Source organism: Eumetopias jubatus, unplaced genomic scaffold (assembly GCF_037043125.1).
Source record: "Eumetopias jubatus isolate StellerSeaLion01/CBP00866 unplaced genomic scaffold, mEumJub1_p1.0 scaffold_15, whole genome shotgun sequence".
In the NCBI taxonomy this organism is placed as follows: Eukaryota; Metazoa; Chordata; class Mammalia; order Carnivora; family Otariidae; genus Eumetopias; species Eumetopias jubatus.
Genome location: NW_028274821.1, coordinates 46007615 through 46033709, shown reverse-complemented (window position 1 = coordinate 46033709; position 26095 = coordinate 46007615). Strand labels below are relative to the sequence as shown.

General features: G+C 40.3%; 1 protein-coding gene across 3 annotated transcripts in view; it reads left to right on the top strand.

The window, feature by feature from the left end:
- Nucleotides 1-24948, top strand: part of MLLT3 (MLLT3 super elongation complex subunit) — a 280535-nt gene extending 255587 nt beyond the window's left edge. For 2 of the 3 annotated variants that reach the window (XM_028107267.2, XM_028107268.2), the window contains 6 exons: nucleotides 6382-6457; nucleotides 8297-8426; nucleotides 10983-11082; nucleotides 16634-16705; nucleotides 17820-17891; nucleotides 24683-24948. In XM_028107267.2, the coding sequence (XP_027963068.1) occupies nucleotides 6382-6457; nucleotides 8297-8426; nucleotides 10983-11082; nucleotides 16634-16705; nucleotides 17820-17891; nucleotides 24683-24814 (582 nt within the window). In that variant the 3' untranslated portion in view covers nucleotides 24815-24948. Of the gene's footprint in view, nucleotides 1-6381; nucleotides 6458-8296; nucleotides 8427-10982; nucleotides 11083-16633; nucleotides 16706-17819; nucleotides 17892-18824; nucleotides 18914-24682 lie in introns of all 3 variants that reach the window. The other variant, XM_028107269.2, reaches the window with a different exon arrangement.
- The last annotated feature ends 1147 nt before the right edge of the window (nucleotides 24949-26095 follow it).

Genomic DNA, 26095 nt, shown 5'->3' with positions numbered 1-26095 from the left:
AAACAACAGAGATTTATTACCTACTGTACTGGAGGCTGGGAAGGCCAAGATCAAGGTGCTGTCTGATTTGGTTCCTCTCTGAGTGTTCTTTTCTTGACTTGGATCTGGTTACCTTCTCACCGTGTCTTCACATGCTGGGCCGGGAGTGAGACAGGGAGCAAGCTCTCTGGTGTCTCTTCTAAATAAGGGCACTAATCGCATCAGGAAAGCCCCACCCTCATGACCACATCTAAACTTGATCACTTCCCAAAGGCCCCTTCTCCAAATACCATCACATGGGGGTTTAGGACTTAAACATAGGAATTTTGGTCGGACATAATTCAGTCTGTAGCACTTGCCTTTCTCATGGTAGAGTGAGTGAAATAATATAAGGCTACACAAAGATATATTAAGAGGTTAGAGTTATTGCCTGATGTTTGTCCAATCGGATTTTCATATACCTTTCTATATAATAAAGTTTTGTTCTTGGGGTGCCTGGATGGCTCAGTTGGTTATTGTCTGCCTTTGATTCAGGTAATGATCTCAGGATTCCTGGATCGAGCCCCCTGCCGGCTTCCTGCTCAGTAAGGAGTCTGCTTCTCCCTCTGCCTCTCCCCTGCTTGTGTTCCCTCCCTCTTTCTCTCTGTCAAATAAATCTTTAAAAAAAATAAAATTTTGTTCTTTTAGCATGTTTATTTTGAAGCAGGTATTAATGTAAAACTAAATGAAATAAAAGTTCTCATTTCTAGCTTTTTGACAAGTCACTCTTGCATCATTCTTGTTAGATTAACTTAATCTAAGTGTTATTTCACAACTTTTTAATACTTAGTTCTTTGCTTAACTGTGAGCTTACCTTTTACGAAACAGCTATCACAATATGTTAGCTATTGATGGGAATTGGTAAGAGAATGCACTCATGTGATGAACAATTTCCACAGTTGTTTAAAATGGATGTCATTTTTCTTTAAAAATGTATTAAATGTATACTTGAAAGTTGAGTTGGATTATCCTCAGTTTCTTGCAGAAGGTTTCTTATTACTAAATAAGTTTTTTTACAGTAAGTTTCTTATTACTAAATAAGGTAGTTCTTTTTTTCAGTTTTATCAAGCTATAATTGATGTATCAAATCATGTCACACACCGTAAGCTAATACAGTGTTATACATGTTATATATGTGTATATTGTGAAATGACTGCCACTGTAAATTCAGTCCACATCCATTATAAATGAGACAGTCTTTTAAATGATACTATATGCTAAGAAAAAAAAGTGTCAGATGATTATTAATTTGTAGTGAAGGAAGCACTGAACTGACAAGAACCTAGTAGCTCAGTCGTGGAAATTGAATAGAGACGTAAATAAAAGTATATTTAGATTTGTGTTTTCTTTGATTAGTACTCACCCTTGACATGGTCTTTCTGGATATTTGTGCAAAAAAAAAAAAAAAAAGAATTTTTATTGCAGGCTATGTGTTTTCTTTTTCTAAACAAGGTAGAAATTTTGTGAAAAAAATGTAGCAATGTGTCTAAAATAATTTCTGTTTAACTACTTAGACTGTTATATTCTCTCCCTTTCCCCTGAAGGAAAAAAAGGTGTACATTATTCTTCCAACCTTTTTCTTTATTTTGATTGTTTTAAAGATCCAGTTGAAATTCACGTCATAAATATATGTTGCCTGTGAGAAAAGATGGAACTTTTATCTTCTGATTACCTAAGGAGGAAGCCTGCTCCCAGTGTTAAGAAACAATGCCAGATTTTACAAGGCCTCTCGTGTGACCTGCCTTGATAGGTGTTCTCTTTTGAAGCACTTAACTTGTAGGAGTTGTAAACATGTGGTTTTTCTTACTTGTCTTGGACAAAAATAATCCTCTGTTGAAAAGCCATTACAAAATGATTTTGCATAGCCATTTAATGTTGAAGATTCCATTGCAAATCTTGGTAGGCCATTGTTTTGGTAGTAAAGATATATCTTGTTTTAGGCAAAAAGGAGTATGTGGTCTATTGTAAATATGAGGAGCAACCAAATGTTGATTAGCTACCACTGGAAGAGTAGAGGGCTAGGAGTTTTTACTTTACTTCTACATGAGGCTCAGTGTCCTTACTATATGAGGACATTAATGCCTAAGCAGTCTTCCCCAAAACCTACAAAGTAAGCAATAGAACTTAAGATTTTTTTTTTAATCTGAATAAAGTCAGGTTTTTATTAAATATTGGGAAAAGGCTTGAGCAGGCAAGGTGAAAGATTTCTAAATTTTAACACTCCATGAATGTTTGATATGATAATGATTGTCATAGAATTTGAGTTTTTTTTTAAAGTTTAAATTCACTTAATTAACATGTAGTGTATTATTAGTTTCAGAGGTAGAGTTTAGTGATTGATCATCAGTTGCATGTAACACCCAGTGCTCATTACATCATGTGCCCTCCTTAATGCCCATCACCCAGTTACCCCAGCCCTTCACCACCTCCCCTCCTGCAACCCTCAGTTTGTTTCCTATAGTTAAGAGTCTCTTAAGGATAGGCGCCTGGGTGGCTCAGTTGGTTAGGCGACTGCCTTTGGCTCAGGTCATGATCCTGGAGTCCCGGGATGGAGTCCCGGGATCGAGTCCCGCTTCGGGCTCCCTGCTCGGCAGGGAGTCTGCTTCTCCCTCTGACCCTCTTCCCTCTCGTGCTCTCTATCTCTCTCATTCTCTCTCTCTCTCTCTCTCAAATAAATAAATCTTTAAAAAAAAAAAAAAGAGTCTCTTAAGGTTTGTCTCCCGAATTTGAGGTTCTTAAGACTAGACTTTTGTCACTGTGGAGCATGCCATTTAAAGACACTTCATGTCTAGTGTTTGATTACTCAGGAGGTAAGCTAAACATGTGACTTTGGGCATCAACAGGAAGAAGCCAGAAGTTTTTTTTTAGTGGGGAGAATTTTGATATTTCAGAAACAAGTATCAAATTAGTAATGGAAAAATCAGAACCTCGTTGAAGTTCCCCATATTTAGGTTTTGGCATATATACACATAAGGAGGGGAAAAGAGGATGCAGTAATCTTTTCAGTCCTTGGGTATTTTAAAGACCCTACTCTAGCTCTGTCTATGGTGAATATTTAAAAAAATAAACAACCTTTTCTAGGTTATAAAATCATCCTTGATTTGCATTTTTGGAGAATAAATATGATTTTATTTTCAAATAAAATACAGACTGAAAGTGAACAACAGCTCCGTTCGGTTGGATTTGATAAAATAGAAGACTGTGTCAGCCTCATCTAGTAGCAGAATGGCTTTTTGAACAGTTACCATTTAGTTGAATTCTGTCCTGGTCTGGCTAGGTAAGTTTAAGGTCCATCCACTATGACATGATTTTGTACATGCTTCTTAGATGTTTTTATTGAGAGGTAATTGCATTCTTTCCGGGTGTTTTCTTGCAAAATACTTTGATGAGTATGCAGGGATGCTACTTCTGGATACATCAGTAAGTTTCTAATTTTTCTCATGATGCTTTTTTTTTTCTCTTATGCTTTCTTAGATTTGCGAGTCTTTCCAAAACATGCTTTTGCATTTAGAGGTAAAGAAATGACTAACATAGTATCAGCGGTGTTCTACTTGGAATTTTCATTAATATCATTTGTTTGAACAAAATATGCCTGGACCCCCCACACCAAACCCATTTAATCAGAATTTCCTTATGTATAGAATGTCCCTGACTGATTCTGATGAATATCTATGGCTGTAAATCTCTGGAGCCTTGATCATTGGTTCTTAAAGTCTGGTTGGTCCCCAGAACAGCGGCAGCAGCATCGCTTGGAAACTTTTTATGGAATCTAGGTTCTCATCCCTATCCCAGAATTACTGACTCAGAAACTCTGGAGTGGGACCCAGCTGTCTGTGTCTTAACAAGTCCTCCAGGTAATTCTAATGCCCATGAAATTGTGAGACTCCCTGTCTTTGATCATCCCAAGGGGTCTGCTTGGCTCCAAAACCACAAATCCTTGTCCTGGTTACAAAAAGCTTCCAGGACATTGGATTTGCTGCCCATCATTCAACATTTTATCCTTCTCCATTCACCTCTGTTGCTTTAAAGTTTCTGTTTTAATATTGTCAGTGAATTAATGTGTCTTCTACCATAAACCTTAAATGCTTTGTGGATCAGGCATGGCGGTAATGATAAACATTGAATAAAAGCCTTTTCTCCTGTTGTATTATGTTCTTTACTCTTCGTCAATTTTCTGAGGGTTGGTAACTGGATTTACTAACCTTGTTTGTGGTTAAGAAGCTAAAAGAAGGCTGCCTGCAGGTTTGGTTCTAGCATTGGCATGAGGCTTGAGACAGATGGATCAAGTTTAGCATGGGGTGGTTGGGGAGATGGCCACCATCCCCTCTTGCTTTCCTGATTAGTGTCACTCTCAGCAAATAGCTCTGGCAGAATGGCTTCTTTATGTCCAGTGCAACATGACTGGTCCAGCAGGAGGGGGAATTAGAGCTCTCTCCACTCACTGTAAGGAAACCTCTCTTTTGGCTCCCAAATGGTTTCCAGAGCTATCAAAATAATACCGTTTGCAGACACTTTTCATGGCTGAAAAGAGCAACTTGGAGAGGAGAAATGTTTTGCAGCTGGGCATTGCACATAACTGCTAACTGAATGCCCTTGCAGTGTGTAGCTCACTTTTGTGGCTCAACAGTGGAAGAGCCACTCAACACAGAAATGAAGAGTCCCTCACACAGGCGTTTGTGCTTGTAAACCAGCTCTTCTTTGTGGGCCACAGACAGCAATGTGCCGGACGTTGTACTGCAAAGCTCAAGTAAATCTCGCAGTGGGTAAAGGGTTGGTGGCTGCCTGCCGCTCATTAGAGATCCTGTCTGGCTCTTTTCCTGCGGAATGAGTGGTAGATTGCTGACACCTGTTTTCCCATCCAGCCTGAGGATGTGAAGTGTGCATTAGGAATGCCTGAAAGTGCTTCCTTGTGTCCGAGCCTGGATCTCGGTGTTGCTTGCAGAGAAGGGGGTTGGGATTCAGTGCTGGAGAGGGAGATGAAAAAAAAAAAATCCGTGGTGAGAAAACTGCATTATCAACTGAACTGAGATTCTCCTCCTCATTTAGTGGCTTCTAATGGTGCTCTTAGTTTGTCTTCCACAAGGCCCCGATAACTTGGTCATCCAATGAGCGAAGTTGAAAGAAGATAATGTCCTGTACGTGAAAAGACCTCATCTGTGTCTCAGATAACAAGTGTATAGCTGAGACTGTGAGCACATTAGAAATGGGATAGAAATAGTCCAACATGAAGTTATTTTCAATTTGGCCTAAATACGTAAAATTCAAGTGTGTTGATGGTATGATCCATTTCTTTGCACACTTCTGTCCATGTATTTGTTCTTCCGAACTTTACCTACTGTAAAGCCTCATAAAAACTGGCAGATGGTAGAGCAGAGGGCCTAACGCTCTGCTTCAGTCCCAGATGCAGAGTGCCTGCTGTATGCAGTGCATTATGCTGAGTATGAGTGGATAACAAGCACAAGACAGACCCCCCGCACCCCTGCCTTTTCAAGTCCCTGCAGTCTACTGGAGAGGAGACACACACATCAGAGGCAGCAAAACAGTGCAGCACATCAGATAAGCAAACAGATGAGATCCACATTTTCAGTGGGTTTGGAGAAGGAAGACAACTGTGAGTTGGACAGGTAAGGGAGGATGTGGACCGTGTTCTGGGTATTAAGGGATGAGGAGAATTTATGGTGAGAGAGTAGGGCATGTGTCTGATGCTCTTTCCCTGCATCCATAGGCTGTGGATTTAGAGGGTGTGGTGTGTGTGTGTGTGTGTGTGTGTGTGTGTGTGTGTGTGTGTGTGTGTGTGTGTGTTTAAAGTAGTGGCAGTATTTCCCATTGACTCATTTGTGGGACTTGGCCAGATCTCCTTGTGAACATTACCTCCATTTGTGAACTGTGGATGAATGGGGTTAGGGTTGGGTCATGGCCTTGGACCAGAGTGAAATTAACTGGCTCGTAATGTGATTGAACTAATGACCTTGGCCTCATTACCACTACGTTTTAACCAGTTGAGTCAATCAAAGATTGCAGAAAGGGTAATCAAGGTAATCTTTTTAGAAAGAGATTTGGATAGCAGCAAACACAGGAGTGAAATCAAAGCCGTCATGTCAACACCCAGGTGTTTGTCTCATCATCCTTGAGTTTATATACTTGTTTCTGCATCTAGTAAAACATGGTGGACAAAACAAAAAGGATACCGTGGTTCTACTGTGTCGCTGTTTTTGGCATAATGCAATGTGTATTCATTTTTCTTGCACAGCATCGGACAGTTTTTGCAGAGCAAAGTATTTTTGAGCAGTAATGTTGTTTTTTAATTTTAGATGTGTGTGTCCCATAAATTTATTGATGATGGCTTTCTCTTCTTCTTTAAAGTCTGAACAACCCAGCCCTGCCAGCTCCAGCTCCAGCTCCAGCTCCAGCTTCACACCGTCCCAGCCCCGGCAACAAGGTATCAGTATCTCCCAGGCAAACGATGGGACATTTTCCTCGTAAAACATCTTAATGAGTTGATTTATGGCCTGTTTTCTACTGTTTTATTATTGGAATGATAACTTGGCTTTTATGCAGTTGTATTTATTTCCCCTAGGCATGCACTTGAGTATTGTTCTGATGTATGAGGCTGGCCTCTAGAAATCCCCCTTTTTCCAGTCCCTGTCATCAGAGTCCCATTTTCCAAAAGGATTATAGACACAGCCCATTCCGGGGAGCTCCCAAAGGAAATACAATAGCAAAAGCTGGAGTTGAGAGGCTCTGACATAGAGAAATAGGTTTTTACTCTCTCTTCTGGAGATTTTTCATTTTATTTATTTATTTTTTTTCTGCAGATTAATAGACCTGTTTTCTTTGGCAAGTGTTAGTTTGCTGTCTTTAAAATTTATTTTCCCTCTGCTTGAGCTTAAAGAAATTTAAATTGAAAGAAATCTAATAAAGAAATTTAAGCCAGAACATTAAATATATATTTTATACTTTTTGATGTGTGCAAATCTTCAAGTAAGGTCTCCCCCCCCCTTTTTTTAACATGAAAAGTGGGATCATATGAAGGAATAATTTGCTTTTGAGCATCATGTTGCACATGACCTCTTTCATTGACCACACTCAATTCCTGACGGCCTTGTATGTTTTGAAAAGGATTAAATTGTTGTATGTATTTGGGCTAAGGCTAAGCTTCCAGGAAAATATAAAAGACAGTGATCATTTTGGCTAATCAGATTTCTTGTTACACTGACTTCCAAAGGTAGAGAAATTTGGGTTTTGCAGAGTCTGAGATTGCAGAGAATCAATACTTATTTTAGAGCCGATTTAGTGATAACTCAAGATATTCATGTCCTAGATTAGGCTTTAGGAATTGCCTAATCCAGAATAAAAGTGCCTCTCTCACTTTCTTGATTACCTCCACAATCTCTTCTTTAACATAAAAAAGAGTGATCTTGTTTTCATCACATTTAGAGCAGTCAAGTGAAAAGAAGCCACGCTGAATTTTGTTTTTTTTTTTTCCCCAGTTATGTCCTGTTCTAGAATAAAACTAGATATGACTTAATTTTTTTCTCTCCCATCTAATACTGGGTACTCTCTTGAATTTTCTGGGCACCTGACTTATTACATGGTTTTATTTATGCAAATATATGCTGGTGTTTTGCCAGGAATTTCTTAAAAGATAAAATAAAAATTGGCTGCATAAAATTGTTGCTTGAACAAGACCTTGTGTCCAAGATCAATATGAAGATCAGAGATAGGACATTACACCATGGAATTGAAATACTTTATAATCTGAACTTGACTGAAATGCTTGCTTGACCTGAAATTGACCTTGAAATAAAAGGAACAGCTAAACCTTAATAGATCAAAAACTACCACACAAAGGCTGCATTGCCAAGAACAAGTTACAACCACGGTGATTTATTAGCCTCAACTTTTCAATACATGGATTAACCTAACAAAACATTCAATTTACTAATAGATCTTTCTGTTCCTTTTTAGGTGTAATTTTTCTTAGGGAAGAAAAAATACATAGAAAAACATTCCTAGGAAATAGAGATTTTCCAGTGAACATCCTGGGGCATCTGTTGTCAAAACAGTAGTTTCGTTTAGATGTTACAGTCCAGAAACTACCAGATATGTCTTGTCAATTGTATAAATATATATAATAGTGGGGGTGTTTTTTTGTTTTGTTTTGTTTGTTTTTGTTTTTTTGGCCAACGTTCAGTGCTGGATAGCAGTCCCCTGTGTCCAATATGACTACATGTGTATGAAGTCGTGTGTTTGATTGTGGTACACTGTCATTCCTCAGGTCCTTTAAGGTCTATCATGAAAGATCTGCATTCCGATGACAATGAGGAGGAATCAGATGAGGCAGAGGATAATGACAATGACTCCGAAATGGAGAGACCTGTAAATAGAGGAGGCAGCCGAAGCCGCAGGTGAGTGTGTCTTGGCAGGAACGCGCCTCCCAGCAATGGAATCATGCCTTTTCCCCAGACTTACCAGTATATAACCACGGCAAAGGTGTGCAACACCAAAAACAGTGGCAAGAAATGATCACATTCATTTAAGTTGGGTCACCTAGGCATGCTTTTATTCCTCTCTCCAGGGAACTGCGTATCCCTTTTCTCAGAAAGCAGAGGTTTTTTTCCTCTAAAAATTCTATAGGGAAAACATCCTATTAGGAGTCCTCGTTTTTCAAAGTCTATGCCAAGGTAGCAGGAATGACTGCTGAAATCAACTCCGTTTTCATTTGAAGAGTTTGTGAGGATCCGTTGCTATAGCTTCAGAGTTTGAGGAAGTATGTTTGCTGTTTGTAGTTAGAAATACGTAATTGGCTTCAGTGAATTATGTGTGTGACCTAATTAAAACTAGGATCACCTGTGTGTGTTTTCCAGCAAATAAATTCCTTTTAAGTGTGCTGACAATTAGGTTCCTTAAGTAGCTTTAATGCTGTGAGGCATAATTCCACATTATAAGATGGTAATTCATGTCACTTATAATTAATAGTCAACTTGAAATTGCCTTGAGGGCTTTATTTCTTTATCATGAGGAAAACAAATAGGCATGCTTACTTTAATGTGTTTGAGTAGAAAAAATATGAATCTACTTGAACTTAAAATCCAATTACATTTATAATACATCACATTAAATCTTTCCCCATTATCCATTACTGTGTGGAAGGCCCTAAAATTCCTTAAAAGAATACCATCTTAGTCCCAGCTGGACAGGTCGGATGTTTACTAATCAGTAATTCCTTAGTGTTCTTTGAGAAGGGCTCCCCGGAGTATATACGCCTTTTCAGATCTCTCAGCGATGCTTCCGTGTGGCCCTAATCAATACTTAGACCCAATACCTCTTTCTCCACCTTGTCTCCCAAACTCACCCATATATATATATATATACATATATATTTTAAAAAAAATTTTTTTTGAATAGGAGAAAATAAGGAGCCTTTATTGCCTTGGTGTTATAACATTTCCCTTTAGAACTCTTGAATCTGACAAGAAGGAAACTAATTGGTAGGACAGAAAGTCTAAAAATGGACTGGAACGTGGCAGTGAGCATATTTATAACCACCAAAATCCTGACTGCTGGCTGCTCTCAAATTTACCTGATGAAAAATGCATGACCTATTTAGCCAATTTCCAGTTATTGTTATTTAGAAAATCTGGATATTCCGTGATTGGCCGTTGCCCACCCACTTGCTGCCCCCTGCCCTGAGTCGGTGCAGGTCAAATCGCTCAGGCTTGTGCATTGTCTAATGTGATCCCCGTTGTTGGAGATCCGCTTCTTTCCCCCGCCTGACATGTGCTGTTAGTACAGCAGCGCCAATGTAACATTTGGTCTTCCTTGCACTTGTGAAGTCTCAACTGTTTAATCAGTTTAAATACTCAGCCTTCCACTTCAGTCAAGAAGCATTTTAAAGCAGCGCTTCAACGGAACACTTCATTAATGTAATTTAGTTAAGAAAAACAAGTTCCATCAGTTTTTGCTAAAAGGATGTCCCAGCGTATCCTTTTCATTTCCTATCTTGTATCTTGTCTATCTGAATATATTATAGAGCTGGCATGTGATTGCCTATTCAGAGCAAAAGAAAAACTATCCTGATTTCTAAAGCATTTTCTGTTTCTGAAAAGAATATTATATTAGGTGACTGTATAACCAAAGAGAGAGCAAACACTGAAGGACATTTCAGAAGGAGGGTATACATTCAGTAGAGTAGAATAAAGAAATATCTCCTACCCTGGCTACGAAGAAAATTCTGTTTTGTTCTGAAAGGAAAAAAAAAACAGGGGAGGGGTGACGTTTTTATATTGTCTTTGGTTGTTGAAAGATACGGTCTTTCTCGAAAGCAGTTATCCCAAACACACTGTCTCTTCATGTTGCTGAAGTATATTTCCAATGAATTATTGTAGCAGTGGTCAAGACTAGGGACAGCCTTGAATCATTACACGGTAGAAATAGTTGGTGTGGGTCTAGCATCTTGGGCTTCCACTCCCACAACCTGGGTTCACCCATAGCAAAGAGGCAGGAGGAAAAGGAAACTAAAAGGTAGTAACCTACAAAATATCTAATTTTGCTGACCTGGCAGCTTGGGTAACATGCTTGGTGATAGCAGGCGAGTGGGGTTGGAGCAGGGAGATATAAGAATAAATGGGGCCGGTACAATATAGCCGCTGAGCACCAACGTTGAGTACCATTGCCTGGGTTTGAATCCCAGAACCACCCCTTTTACCTCTTGACTGTAGGCGAGTGACCTAGTTGAAGTCCGTTTCCCCATCTGTTGAAATAAGGGTCAATAAGTGAGAAATAGGCACTAAAACACTTAACACGGTTCCAACCCAAAGTAAGTGCCAGTATGGGTTAGCGGTTGTAGGAGTTGCACCAAGTTTCCAGTGATTAGTGTTTGGATTCCTTGCTCTCTGCGCCTATTTCCATAGATATTTCAACAACTGTCTAGACTGATGCGTGTGACTTCTGTTTCTTTTCAGAGTTAGCTTAAGTGACGGTAGCGACAGTGAAAGCAGCTCAGCTTCTTCACCCCTACATCATGAACCCCCGCCACCTTTATTAAAAACCAACAACAACCAGGTAAATTGCTGAGTTTGCACTCTTCAGGACTCTGCCAAGCGAGGTGTGATCATTTTTACAAAGCACACAGAACTTTTTATCCCTTAATTTTAAACAAAATTTCTCTCACTAGCAAATAAATGTGAATCTGCAACCTTTGGAATAAACACATAGTTGGGGTGAAAGAATTTTTGTTGTCATGGGAAAAGTATGTTTCATTGGATGGGTTAGTTACATCGATGCAGGAAGGGACGGTGACAGAAAGTGTTGCTCATTTTCTCCTGATCCCTGTGGGTTTTTTTCCCCCCCCCTTCAGCAGTAAGTAGGCTAATTTAATGAATTAGAAAGAATATAACCTTTGGAGCTAGGATAAAGCCTGGTTATTTGTTTTACTAATTTACAGTAATGTACTGGTGGGAAATTAACTTTGAACTTTTGATTCTCAGTTTCCTCATCCATAAACGGGGATATTAATACCTGCCTCGCCGACTCTTGGGACAATGATGAATACTATATTTGTAAAGAGCAAGGGGCCATGCTCATGCCTACTTGGCACTCAGTGATGGGAGTAGATGTTTATTATTATTATAGGTGCTCTGCCCCTGTGTGCTGCTCATCCAGGAAAAGAGGGTCATCATTTGGAATTGTAAGGAATAGTTAATAAAATGCAGAATAAATAATGGTCATTATCGTTGTTATGAAACAAGCAAAAAGGAAGTCTTATTTATTTAATAGTCAATTCAGAATAAAGTTATTTGGATAAGGTCTATGCAAAACTTTGAAAGCTATGATGAAGAGCTTTTGTTAAACAAATGATTAAGAATGGGATATTTTAAATTCTAAAATAAACTGATTTCAAATATCATGAATATTATAAAAGCCTCATAGTGCATTGAGTTGATAACTCATTTATGTAAGCTATTCTTATCTCTTTGTTTAGGCAGATTCCCTGTGACCTCTAAAATAATTGCTTAATCACGTTACCCTATGAATATTATGAACTTGAGAATAAAAGAACTGACTTCTCTGAAATTACTCTTTCACAGATGTCCTACAATTTTAAACAGCCTTGTCCTTGAATTTGTGATCTTTGCTTTACTGGGAAATGTGATTTTTATAGCTGAATATTTTTTCTTTCTAAATTTTGCATAAAGCATAAGATCTCTTAAAATTTAAAATACCTCATTTATAAAGTTTATCCACAACTTAAAGCCTTCATTATGGAGTAGGAATAATATCAGTGTTCTCTGCCTCACCGTATTCATTCAGCTGCAGTTCTTTGTGGACTACATGTAAATGCAAGCCCAGCCTCATCATCTGTTACAGACTGGCTGTTCAAGGAGTTAGTACATTCTTACTCCTTACCCTACCTCCCTGCATCCCTGCGTTCCCCAGCTCCAGTGCCAGTCATACCCTTGGCCCGGCCAGCTCTCCCGTCTCACGTGGCTGCCTACCACCACATATCAAGAACTTCTGGGGCAGGTGAAGAATAAAGGCATAACCATCATTGCCAATCAGTTGGGAAGAGCCCTGGGCTGGCTAACTAGATAACTTGAATTTCTTTTGTAAATCTGTGCTTCCGTATAAGCTGGCAAAGGATAGAATTTGGACTTTGAATATATTTGCATATTTAATTTAAGCTTCTGGAACCCTTGTTTCCGCTTCCGGTGGGGAGTGTGTTAGAACCAGGGTCCCTTACGGGCAGCAGCGGGGCACTGTCAGGAGTTAGGGGCATTAGGTAAGCCCCTCCTTAAGCCCCTTCAGCTTCATTCCCAGTCAGGGTTAAGACTGAGCTTGATAAATAAATGCAGCTCCACAAAGCCCCGATCTTGCCTTTCAAACTTCCTGGATGGGCAGGCTTGAGCTGACTTGGCTCAAGTCTTGGCTTCAGGGAAAGGTTTGGATTCTTTGTCAGTTGTTTTTTGTTTTTTGTTTTTTTTAAACCTGTCTAGCAAAACGGGACTAAAAAAAATGAATGGTATCATCTATCTGGTGAGGGTAAAAATTACTTTATCCAATTAGATAGCATACCACTTGTTCCTTGGCATATGTTTATTCGACAAATGTAGCTTCACACATGTGAATCATCAATCTGTCAGGAATACTCAGTTATATGTCACTTCCTCCATGCACCTATAACATAATAAGAAAGTCCATATGCTTTCACTTTTAGCTAGTCTAGGGTAGGAAATAGGTGTAGAACCACAAGAGCACTTAACCTCCTTGGAGCTGTCTTGGAACAGAGAGCAAGAGAAGGGTTTTAAAACTTTGTTTAGTATTGATTTCTTAACCCCTCAAATCACCTGCTTCGGGTCAGATGTGTGTTGCTGTCCCTTTAAGTCCATGTTCTAGGACTTCTTAAAAATTAGCTAGTCTTTCTTAGTTCTCCCTGCCGGTGAAGTGAAATAGTAAGAATTAATTAAAAATATAAAAGTCCCCTGATTTTCACCCTAGAATGTGTTTTCCATCTTTATTTGAATGTATGTGTGATAATTTGAAATTTCACATCAAATAAAATAGATGAAAACAGACTTCCTGTTTCACGGTTAGGCCTTCTGAGGATGAGTTTCCTGGGTGGCTCTGTCTTCAAGTTGATAATGATCTCTCAAGTTTCTGTAAATTACGAGACAAAGCCAGAGTTTTCCTCACCCGTTCTCAAGTCTTCCAGGAACTAGGGAAAAGAGAAAGTGCTAATTGAGTCAAACATTTTCTAACTATTGATAAAAAGTGAACAGACAGAGAGCCACATGTCAACAAAGCAAGTAATTAACCTGAGTATTGTTAGGATCTACTAGCGATCATTAACATGAAAGACCTATCAGAGAATCCATCTCCTGAATAATTGAGTTGTCAGTCCTCTCAAAAGGGATACAGAAAAATAATAATCTTGAAAGTTTGATTCTCAAGCCATATCCTCATATTAAGGATTGAAGTGCAACTTAGTTCTGTTTTAGGGGACTACCATGTGTATAAATGGTGTGTCTTGGCAGTCTGGGTGGCTGTCTCCTTCAGTAAAACTTAATAGGGAATAATAGTAAGTGCTGTGCCATTTTAATCAGAGGGCTGTGTGTGTATGTGTATTATTATTATTATTAAACTTTGAACCTCCCTTACGTGAGTTTCAAATGAAATCAAAATTCCAGATCCTTTTTGGCTGAAAGTATGGAGGAGAAGGGTGGGGGTGGGGGCCTTGAGGGAAGGAAGTTATCTGCTGGACTCAAGTTAATATTCAGAATATCATAAATTACCTCTCAGCCTGCAAGGCATGTTGAATGAAATTAAAAAGTCCATCCAGTTAAACTGGTTTGAAATAAGCCCATGGAAGACAAGGTGCTATACTTCTATATTCTGGAGTCGTTTCCTTAAAGATAAGAAATGATCATAAATAAAACAATTGTCTTCAGCATGGCTCAAGCTCTCTCAGAATGAGGTTTTGACAAAGCTGTTTATTTTGGAGCAGGGAGAGATCAAAGAAGGAAGATTAACTGAGCCCTCTCTGGGCAGCCACTCAGTAACTTGAGGCAGATCACTGACACCCGGAGCTTTTGTTCCTGCCACTGCAGCTTCAGAAGAAAGAAACTAGGATTTCAATGTAGTTTGGCCTTCTGTGCTGGAGCACTTACGGAATGTGTAGGGTGGGACTTAAGTGCCCCGAATGTTCTATTTTCTGCTCTGAGGAGAAGGTGGTAGAACTCTCTAAACCTAGTTAGCAGAGTTGCCTTACAAATGTAGAGCCCTTAGTCACTTTGACCCCCAGAGTGCAGTGAAGGGGGGCAGAGCGGGATATGATGGCAACAGAATTCAATTTTCTAATGCAGAAGGCAAGCACGCAGGCGCTGTTTCTCTCTCTGGCCTGGAATCTCGGCCGACTGTCTGCTTTGCCCAACTGCGTGTCTGAGTTGGCGAGGAGTGCCATCTACTGACCTACTTACTCCTCGGTCTCCGAGCTCGGAGTTTCCCCTTGAGGTCTCATTTCCAACAACAACAGAGAAGGAAATTCTGAATGTAGTGGAGTGTTGGGTTTCCTTTACAGGGCAGCACGTTAAAAATGATTGCCTTGCCCCAGCAATTAAGTAATTTCCTTGTGTTGCCCAAAGCATTGTATTTTAAGTGACTGAGCCTGGTCAGATTGGTCATCTGGTTATCTTAATGTTAAAAATGAAGACATAGAGGCAATTCTCAGGAAAGACTCTGTTGAAGCTCACTTCTTACCCATGCATTATTCTAAATTCAAAGGAAAATATACCCTTTTAAAGTATTTGGTCTTTTCCAGAATGTCATGGTCCTATATCCCCAAAAGGTAAACTGTTGGTAGTATAACATTTTACAGCTGAATCTTGTTCATCATGTTCATCTTGTTTATTTCATCTCATCTTTTTTGAGGTCCAAAAATTTTAAATAATAGGGCCAGGACCTGAACTTAAGTTTCTGAGCCCAATCAGAAACTTACTAAAAGTGGGCTCATTTTAAAGTCATTTTGTGTTATGGAATATGGTAGTCTTTTGAACAGAACTGTGTGTGTGTGTGTGTGTGTGTGTGTGAGAGAAAGAGAGCAGAGAATGGATAAAGAGCAGTAGGAATGAACGTGAGACTTCGTAAATATATCCTTTATTTGGTATTTTCCTCATTATTAGCTTCTGATTATAACTCATTTGGTAATGAGGTTATCATGAAAAAGACAAATTACTTTGCTTTTTATGTTTATATACATTTGTAAACACTCATCAGTAAATTCAGTGGATCTCAGCGATTTTAAACAAGGCCTGTTTAAAAATATTTCCCTTATAATCCTCAATTTTGAGGACTCTAATAAACCAACTGCATTTATTAAATAATAATTTGTTTCTCCTTCTAGTTCATTAAAAACCTAGCTCCCCACGGAAGCTTAATAAACAGCACGCAGAACTTCCGTTCATACTCTAAGCTGTAATCGGTTCAGATGGAAGGTCAGGCACTTGGTACTTTATCATGGGTAAACACATCATTTCTTGAGACACAGAAGATAGTCCTGCCCCTTTATTTCTTGAGTCGGAGGATCCCAAGTTGGGAGCAACTAGTGTAACTGATGGCCATCTTCATTTCCAAAGCTGCATCCAGTTAGTGAATCTGAGTAATTTTTAGACTCTGAAAGTCAGGTACTAAAAAGGGCATTTGAGTGTTTGTTTTATCATCCCGAGCATGCTGAGCACTGGTAGTCATGCTGAAACAGCAGAATGAGTAAGAAAAAATTCTTGCCAGAGGGGACTATAATCCAGTATAACTCAGCTGCTGTGCATATGTGTGAGAGTGTTGTCACAAAAAAGCAGCAGCCTTGGAAGCTTCGATCAATTTCCTTATCATCAACTTTTTTTTTTTAAGTCTGTTGCCCTGACTCAGCATTTCAGATAAAAGTCCTTTATTTTCCAAGAAAGAGTGAGATTAGAAGAGAGGAAAAAAAATGTAGAGAGGAGAAGTGCTATTTGGAAAGTGATATTATTGTATGACATTTCATGCCTAAGTGCCTTTGTTTAGGGGGCCGGTTCACTACGAAGTGCCTGAAATCAAATTTACCAGTGTTCTCTTTGATCCCTAGATTCTTGAAGTGAAAAGTCCAATAAAGCAAAGCAAATCAGATAAGCAAATAAAGAACGGTGAATGTGACAAGGTAGGTTTCCAGGGCGTTCCGGGAGTGCTGTAGCACCGACTAGCTTCCCTTTCTTGGTGTCTCCCTTGACCATCCGTGCTGGCTCTCCTTCCGTGTCTTCATCAGAAGTGCCCCACACCCCCACATGATGAGCACTTCTCGGGTTCTCCAAGTCTCGCCTATATCTTCAGTGGGGTGCTGGGCCCTTATGCTACCATTTGCCGTGATGCCTGCATTGCCAAGGGGTTTTGGGGACATTGAGTTGGGAGGTAAGAAAACCATGGTGGAGGATGGAGGAATCACAGCCGTAAGTGAGCAGGACACCTGATCCTAGTGTAGTGTGCTTTCCAGGTGTACGTCATGTAATCGAAATCTGACTTCAAGACCCTTTGGGGGTTAGTCTTCTGTTGTGGGCAGGGTTGTAAGATGCTTTGCGGGATCAAGGCAGGCCTGACTAGAGCTTCATCCACCTTTCCTTTGCCTTCATGGCAAATGGCGCTAGGAAAACCCATGCAGTTATGCAGACAAAGATTCTGGAGCCTGAGCATATGGAAAGAGAGCTGTGCTGCCCCTTCAGGGGAGCTTTTGACAAACCAGATGCTAATTTGGATAGTCATCCCTGTCTTTCATAAGATGTTGGTGATGTTGTTAGGTATGACTGGGAAAGCTTTTTTTTTTTTAAAGAATTTGTCCTGATATAATTGGTTATGTGCATTTATACTTTCCATGTTCAAATGTAGACTTTTATTCTCCTAGTTAATCTTCTGAGATGGAAGAATTAAAAAAAAACAACAAAAAACCTGTGCTAATACAACTCACAATTTACCACTGAGTACCCTTTCTCCCTATAGAGGGTGTTACTGGGAGAGGGTGGGTCTGCTCCCTTGAATCTTGTTGAGAGTAAATAAGTGCAAGAATTTGCCCTTCGTAAAAAAGCTGGCTTTGTAAGGGTAACAGTTGGCCAAGAGAGACTCAGTCTGCAGGAGCCTTGGGCACCGACTCCACACAGCCTAGGGCAGGGAGCTAGAATGGGGAACCTCCAACTGCTGCTTGTGTGTTCCTGCTTATTTGTTGTGTTATTTTTGGATTGCTTCCTAAAGTGCTTGTTCTTTTGGGGGATACTCTTCTCTTTCAGGCCTACCTAGATGAACTGGTAGAACTTCACAGAAGGTTAATGACGCTGAGGGAGAGACACATTCTGCAGCAGGTGAGAGAAATGCATTGTAGCACAACCCTTTCCAGAAGCTGCAAGGCCTACTTCATCCTGGGGTCTTGTCCTAGCCCCTGGAGGTCACACCAGTCCTGCGCTGTCAGCCCGGGTGATGCCACCTGCAGAAGTATTTTGGGGGGTGGGAGGAGTGCTCGTTGCTGAGGCTACCTGGAAGTCTGCTCTGGAGCTCGGTGTGGATGATCTCCCTTGCCTGGTGTTGCAGGTGGGGAAAACTGGGTCACTTGAGGAGGCGATGGTGCTGGAATGCATGGATTCCTCGGAAATCCGCTGGCTGACACTGGCCTGTGGGCTGAGGGAGGGGGAGAGTGGGAATGCAAAAGCCTTGGGGGCCAGGCTTCTAGTTTCATGAGAAAACAGTGATAAGAATTTCAGTCCAGTGTTATAAACATTTGTGATTCAATGGAGTAACCTTTTGCCAGAGCTCTTTGAAGGGAAAGAAATATTTTCTCATTTCTCTTATCTTGTACAACATACATCTAGTCTTAGGAACTCAACTGTGCCATACTTGTGGAGTGGGGAGGCTTCTGTTAGTACAATTGGATGTTTTGTGAAGATGAGGGTGCTTTTTAATTTTACTGTAGTTACAGTACATGTATTTGTTGCATTAACAGTGGCTGCTGATAAATACCTTGTCTTTAACACCCAGAGAGAAGGTTGCATTCTAAATTCCAGGGTGGGTTTGTAGATTAGTTCACTGTTTGAATTTTGTTTTATTACTACTTTCAAATGACTTGAAGTAGTACTTAATCTACCCCAGCTGTGTGTGGGTTATTTTTTTTAATGTTTAATGGCTGATGGTCACTTTTATATTCTGTGCACATTTTTTGCTGAAATCTATAAATATGCACTTTCAAACCCGCCAAGTTGCCTGATTTGTCTGATAAGGTTTTTTTTTTTTAACCCTTCTAGAGTTTCAGATTTAAACGAAACTGTTACAGACCTAGGATTCTTCATTGGGACGAGTTGCATTTCTTGCATTTCCGTTTAAGCGAGTATGGGTAAGGGAGCCGGATTGGAGTGGTTTACCCTAAGAATTACTCTAGTCCTCTGCTAGTATCTTTCTTCAACGTTCTTGTGTAGAAATGAAAATTGTTCAGCTTGCCATTTACCAATTACGTGGGGTTAATTGACTGAATGGTGATGGTAAATCTATTAGCTGATACTCCCATCCCTTTCTATCCCTTTTTAAACACCAGCTCTGAACCACTGTGGAGCAATTGTCCAATAAAGCTAATAATGCACAAGCCGGGTCCAAGTAGTGAGTCTCACAGGAGATGAAACAGATGTTTGGGCAGGGTTGGGACACCTTCACAAAGAAAGCCCAGCCAGTGAGTGGAGGAAGGAGGCCATTGGCAGGGTCTTACCTTGGGGTGTCATTGGCATTCCCGATTTCATATTGTCCTTTAATTTGACCTTTGAAAGAATCGTGAGGGAAGGTGGCTTACTCGAGAATTCTGGTGAAGTGGATTACTTTAGTGTCCTAGAGGGAGAGAGTGATGGCTATGAATTTTTAGCCTGGCATCAAGGCGCTCCAGGACACACAGCGTTTCAGCCTAATTGCATTCCCAGGCCGGTTGAAAGCTCTCAGTCTTTGGCCTTTTGCCTTGTAATGCAGCTGAGGCTTGTGATTATGATACCATGATGCATGTCCTGTCACGGTTTACTGCTTAATTAATTCCTATTGTAAAACATAGCACTATTGAGGACTAATGTTATTCTCCACCTCGAGAGCTGCTCATCTTGCGGAGTGCATTCCGCAAAGTCGACGAACTCTCCGCCATGCGGACCTGAGCACCTGCGATGATATTTCTGGTGAGGCCAGGATCACATCCGAAGTCTTCTAGTATTAAACACGTCCTATCAAAAACTCTGGTCTGACAGTTTTATTTGGCTCACAAAAAGTGGTTAATGTCTTTGTTTTACTCTGGGGACACCCAGCATCTAGCTTAATGAACAGAAAGCCCTGGATCAAGAGAGCCTGTGTTCTTAAGCCCCTTTCCCTTAAGGTAAAAATATAGTACAGGGGATACAGTCAAACCCAGATCTGAGTACCTAGGATGGACTAATAATTGGATTTTTCTTCAAACTGTGCATTCCACCTTTATTTGGAAAGGGAGATTGAGCACTTCTCACCTCCCCCAGCAATTGAGCTCTGAGTCTGGGTTTGGCATCTTAGGATGAACTAAAAGTTCTAAGAAGAGCCAGGGCTTCCTTAGAAGACAGGTTAACAGTTTAGGTAACAGCTACTATACTTTTAAAATTGTCTTCAGGAAGATGGGACATGAGTGGTATGCTGAGAAGTGTTCTGCTGAAGATTATCTCCATCTTCTTGGGAAATTGCCTTCATGTTACCGAACCCTTTACAGCCAGGATCCTGATGGCCTGCCTCCTCCCCCAGGGGAGGGCCCATGTGGTCCCACTGAAAACAGCACTTCCCTGTCCCGTAGCCCAGGCGATTCTACAGGAAGACCTAACATCTCCCAGACCTGAATCCCCTGCAGGCAGCAGTGGTTAAAAGCAAAGCCTGTTCATTACTTCCCTTCACTGAAAGGGCTGCTTTTGGGCAGAAAGAACTCTGATTTTTTTTTTTAAGATTTTATTTATTTATTTGACACAGAGAGAGAGAGAGCACAAGCAGGGGGAGCAGCAGGCAGGCAGAGGGAGAGGGAGAAGCAGGCTCTCCGCTGAGCAAGGAGCCTGATGCGGGGCTCGAACCCAGGACCCTGGGATCATGACCTGAGCTGAAGGCAGCCGCTTAACCGACTGAGCTACCCAGGTGCCCCAAGAACTCTGATTTTTAAAGAAATATAATTAGGCTAAAAATAATGCATCTACCTTTTTATAATTAAAAACCAGGGTTGGGGAAAGAGCTACAGATTTAACAAGTGGACCTTACTTTTTTTTTTTTTTTTTTTAAAGGCAGCCTGCCATGGTACCCCCTAAAAGGCTTACATGGCAGGAAATAATCCATCACAAATGTTTTTTCCCCATAACCATGATGGGAAGAATGAGTTGTGCATTTGAGATACTCTTCCTTTTCCACTAAGTATCCACACCATGTACCCTTGCCTTCTTATCTACAGCACTCTGTCTTTTATTATCATTATTTGGAGGAGGTATCCATTATTGCAGGATGACGCGGGCTGACAACAGCAAGGTAGAGCCCTGCCACATCGGCAGAGTAAGGCAGTTCCTTTCCTGTAACGAGGCAGAGAGGCATCCTTCGGGGACCAGTGGGGTGTCTTTAGGCTTTGGGGCTTGTGTCATTGGAATAAGGCATGTTAATGCTGTGCTTCTGATGTTCTCACTATCAGGATTCCTGGAAAGGAACCCACATTTATTTTTCTTTATGAAGTTTTTACTTAATTGAGGACGTGGGTACATGCTCTAGTAATTTGAGTCATTAATGCTGTTCCCTTTGGCAAATGGTCCCGAACGCCCTGACTGCTGCCGCTGCTATTAATACTACTTTAAGGCTGTCTCTGCGTCTACCTTGATGTATTCTTACAAGCTCCCATAAAAATGTGGGCCTCATTTAGTGAGATTGATCGGATCCCCTTCATTTCTTTGTGTGTTTGCGGGGGGTGGGGTGGAAGCGGGGCCGCATGTGGAGGAGGGAGGCGGCCTGTCATCTGAGCACTGGAAACCTACCGGACAATCCGGTGCATATGAGACACCCCCGTTTCCTAGCGGGCAAGTGGGGTTATTTGCTTTAAAATCAAGTGTCTTTTTCTACAAGGTATTTTTATTGCTCTGGTTTCTACATATTGTTAAGTAATTAGTCATCAGCTATACTGAGTCAGAGAAAGCTATCTTCTTAAAGGAGTGAGTTACCATTTCAAAGGGAGAATCTAGGACTATCCTTTACCCCCACATTGTGATGTAACTACTCTCCTTCCTCTCCTGTCCTCCCTGCTCTCTTCCCTTACCCCTGCAACTTTTATTATAATTGTTTTTTTTTTTTTTTTTAAATTCAAGTAGGCCTTTTCTGAGTTTTAGCTTCTGGCATTTTCCCTGCTTCATTTGTTTTAGTGCTAATGAAATGGCTAACAGTCAATGAAGGGAGGCAGAGAAAGCGCTGGGTCTGATAGTCCATGTGCTGTACAGTTACCTCCCAGATCATTAAGGATACGTTTATATTTATATGGTAATCATAATCATGTTGCCCTGATCTGTGTAGCAATTTAGTTTATAAAGAAGCTTTATTTATCCTATTATCTTACTTGATCCTCTGCACAACCCTGTGTGCTAGAACAGGAGTCGTCGTCCACATTTTGTAGGTGAAGAAGAAATGGAGGCTCAGGTTATCATGTTCTGTGCAGTGCCCTTCAGATAGTGAGCTGAGTCAGAACTGATAACACGAAATGCAGGACTCTGTTCCGGTTGCTTGGGCGCTCCCCTCCTGGCCAGCTCGTTGGGGAGAGAGGTCACACTCTGGGAGAATTCTTATTTGCCTTCATTGTGTACGTTGAAGGCCTATCTCTTTCTGTCCTGAAGATTACACATATTCCCTAGCCCTATCGTATTTTTTTATAGTATCACAAAAAAGATAATTTACTCTGGAAACTACTGTTAGTATGTCTTTAGCATCAGTTGAATTAAGTATTTGGTTGCCCTGAAAAGTTTGTATGTGGGTTACTTACCAAAGGTCGGTAACTAGTAACTGATGAAACAAACAAGTGTCCATTTTAGATCTTTTAGTGTTAATAAGCTCTTGCTTGATAAGTTCTTATGTGAATACAGTACTTTAACCATAATGGGGAACACCCTTTCTGGTAGTCTCTTGATGCATGAGCTAGACTAGAAGCCTGGGTCCAGTGGTTTAACAGAAGAGGTCGCTGAGGACGTAGACTCCTTGCTCTCCTGATCTTCCATCTTTCCCCTCTCGCACTCATCATCCTGAGGGGAAGATAGGTTTCCATCTTTATTCCAGACAGGAAGAGGGGGGACAGAGACCAGAAAACACATACTCATGGTCTACAACCTTTTCAAAAATGGTCCTGAAATCCCAGTGACTTCTGACAAATAAGTAGGAAGTAGCAGTATCTGCCAAATGCTGCAAGTGGGTCTGGGGAGGCAAGTGTTTTAGCAGGGCTTGTGGCTACTTCCAGAAAAATCAAGCTTCTCTTTGTTAAAAAAAAAAAAAAAAGGAAGGATAAAGGGATAATAGGTAGGCAGTTTGCTGTATCAGTCATGATGATTTCATAGTGAGAGTAATTTGTTTTATTATGATCCCATAGCTCTATTTGTAAAAAAGAGTTCCAGACATTGAATTAGGCAATAGCCGCTCAGACTGGAGCTGGGCGATTAATTGGGTTAGGGTTCAGTATATCTTTTATGCTTCTGTGGAAGTCAAATATGTCAGGAATGGGGAACACATTTTCTGTTGAGAGCCATTTTACGCATAGGGAATAGTTCACAAATTTACCATTTTTTAAAGAAAACTAATTCTAAGAAGAGAGGGTCAGAAGTTTCCTCTCTGCTGTTTTCCACCTGAAATTAGGTAATCTGAAACTCTGTTGAATAAATAATAGGCTAAATAATTAAAATTGTTCTCTCTTTTAAGGTGAACTAAAGAAAATGAGAAGCAAGTGATAGGAGGGGAGTAACAGACAACGAAAAATAAATAAGAGTTTGCCCATTTTCTCTGTGCAAATATGTTTTTCTTTCATCCTGATGTTTTTTTCTCTCCCCTGCAAAGCTTGCTAAAATTACCCCCCTCCATCCCAGTTTACCCACAACATACATCCCTCAAGTCCATACTACCTCGGCACAGCGTCCATTTCTGATAAAATTGAGTAAGATAAGAATGGAAAGACACTTAACATGATAAAAGATTCTCTCAAACCAATGACCAGCCTCGTTCTTAACATTGGAACCTTCGACGTCTCCTCTTGAAAGCCAAGGCAAGACAAAGCAGTGCCTCTGCCACCACTTTTATCTTACGTCTGAAAGTTGGAGCCCATACAGTAAGAAACGAGGTAGGACTAGGCCACATGAGGAGACAAAGGTTCTTTCTTTTTATAGATGATAACTCATACCCCCAAATATCAAAGGGACTAAATGGGACACGACTGTAAGTAATAAATACAAGTTTTTAATCATTTTGTTGAGGTACAACAAAGTGTACAACTAGCTGAATTTTCACAAAGTGAACGCATCTTTTGTAACCAGCACCCAAATCAAGCAACAAAACAGTTCCAGCCCCCTTCCTCTAGTTACTACCCATGGTCTTCAGGGGCTGGGATTGTAGATGGTTTCTCTTTTTCCCTTTGTGGGTTTTGTACTTTCTAAGTTTTCAATAACATAATCAGAAAGAAAAATCATTATTATATGTGTGTGTGTGTGTGTGTACTTTATAAGGAGTTTTGTTATTTCTAGGATGGAATTTCCTTACATCTAGTAAGTAAAGTCACTATCCATTGAATAACTATTTTTTAAAAGGGTCTTGAAATTGTATCTTCCCCTAACCACCCTTACAGTAAAATAGTCTATTGATGACTTGAAAGGAGGAATCAGTTTAAAGGCTATGGATGAGGAGAACAGGTAATCAGCTCTGATTGAGAATTTCACGGGGTTAATCATCCTTTGGCTTACCAAATTGGCTAAGGGATAGTTCCGTGCCATCAATAGCATAGGACCCTCTTGCTATAAAGGAGAATATTAATCTCTTGGTTCCATATTTGATACCATCCACCTCTCTCTCTCTCTTTGCCTTGTGATGTCCATTGCTTATTGCCCAATCTTTCTCTTCTTTACTTCCCTAGATTGTGAACCTTATAGAAGAAACTGGACATTTTCATATCACAAACACGACATTTGATTTTGACCTTTGCTCGCTGGACAAAACCACAGTCCGTAAACTACAGAGTTACCTGGAAACATCTGGAACATCCTGAGGATACAACAACTGGATGCATCAAAAACTATTGTTTTTTTTTTTTTTTGGTTGTGATTTTTTTTTGTTTGTTTATATGAAAACACTCAGAATGATGCAACCAAAAGGGAAAAAATAAAAATCAAACAACCTTCAGCTTTATTTTTCTTTAAAGCCAGTCATCATCTCTTGATAAAGGAGAGGTTAAGCAAACCAGCCTCAGCGGACCACTCTTCTCTCCAAGGAAATCCCCGGGAAGAGTTAGCCTGGATAGCCTTGAAAACAAACAAATCAAACACAACACAAGAAAACTTAAAGAATGTGTATGGTATCATGTATCTCTCTCTCTGTGGTGGTTCATTCCACAGGACGAATGCATATTCAACACACTGCCTTATTACATAACTGATCTATTTATTATCGCATACAGATATTCTAAAGTCGTTGAGGGAATGACACCACAAGACATTATAAGTACTTGGTCCCACGGATGCTCTTTCAATGCAGCGCCCTTGCCATCCCAAGCCCAGTGACCTTACTTGTATACCGTGCCACTCTCCACCAACTTTTCCAAGTCCTTTTACTCGTTGCAGTCTGTATTTGCCACCTTTTGTTTTTCCAGTTCCAGGACACAGATAATCAACTGGGGGGACCAAATTGCCACCCTGATTTTCTTCTTTGTGGTCTTTCTCCTGAAAGTTGGGGCCCAGCCCTTGGCTGTATCCATATAATGATCTTGGACCATGGTAGAAAATGCACCAAATAGGATCATATGAATTGTTGTCTAGCCTTAGTCAATAAACCTGTAGGACTTTTAAACAAGTGTACCTGTAAACGTCCTGCATCCAGCGTTGTTGAGCTGTCATCAACATCCTTGCGTCTGTTTTACTGTTCTAATATTAGGTAAAGACGGAAGTAAAGGCATTCCACAGGATCATCGTTTAAAGAAAAAAAAAAGAATTCTGGTTCTGTTTTCTAAAGAAATGTTGTAGAAATTCTTAATTTGGATCTATTTATTAGTAAGAGTTTCAGCTTTCTTCGGCTGCCAGTGTGTTATCCATCTTTACCATAAAACCTGGAATAAGAGATTTTTGTTCACATATGATCCTCTTAGACTCTTTTATATTTGGAAAATTAAAATCTTTTTTGGGGGGAAAATTCTTGGTTATTCCGCCATAACAGATCATGTATTAACTTGTAGATTCAGTGGTTCGATCCTGTTTAGTCACTTGCTTATGTTTCCAGAAGGATTTCTTGTATTGGTGAAAATAAAGATGGTTGGGGAGGGGGGGGCTATTTTTGT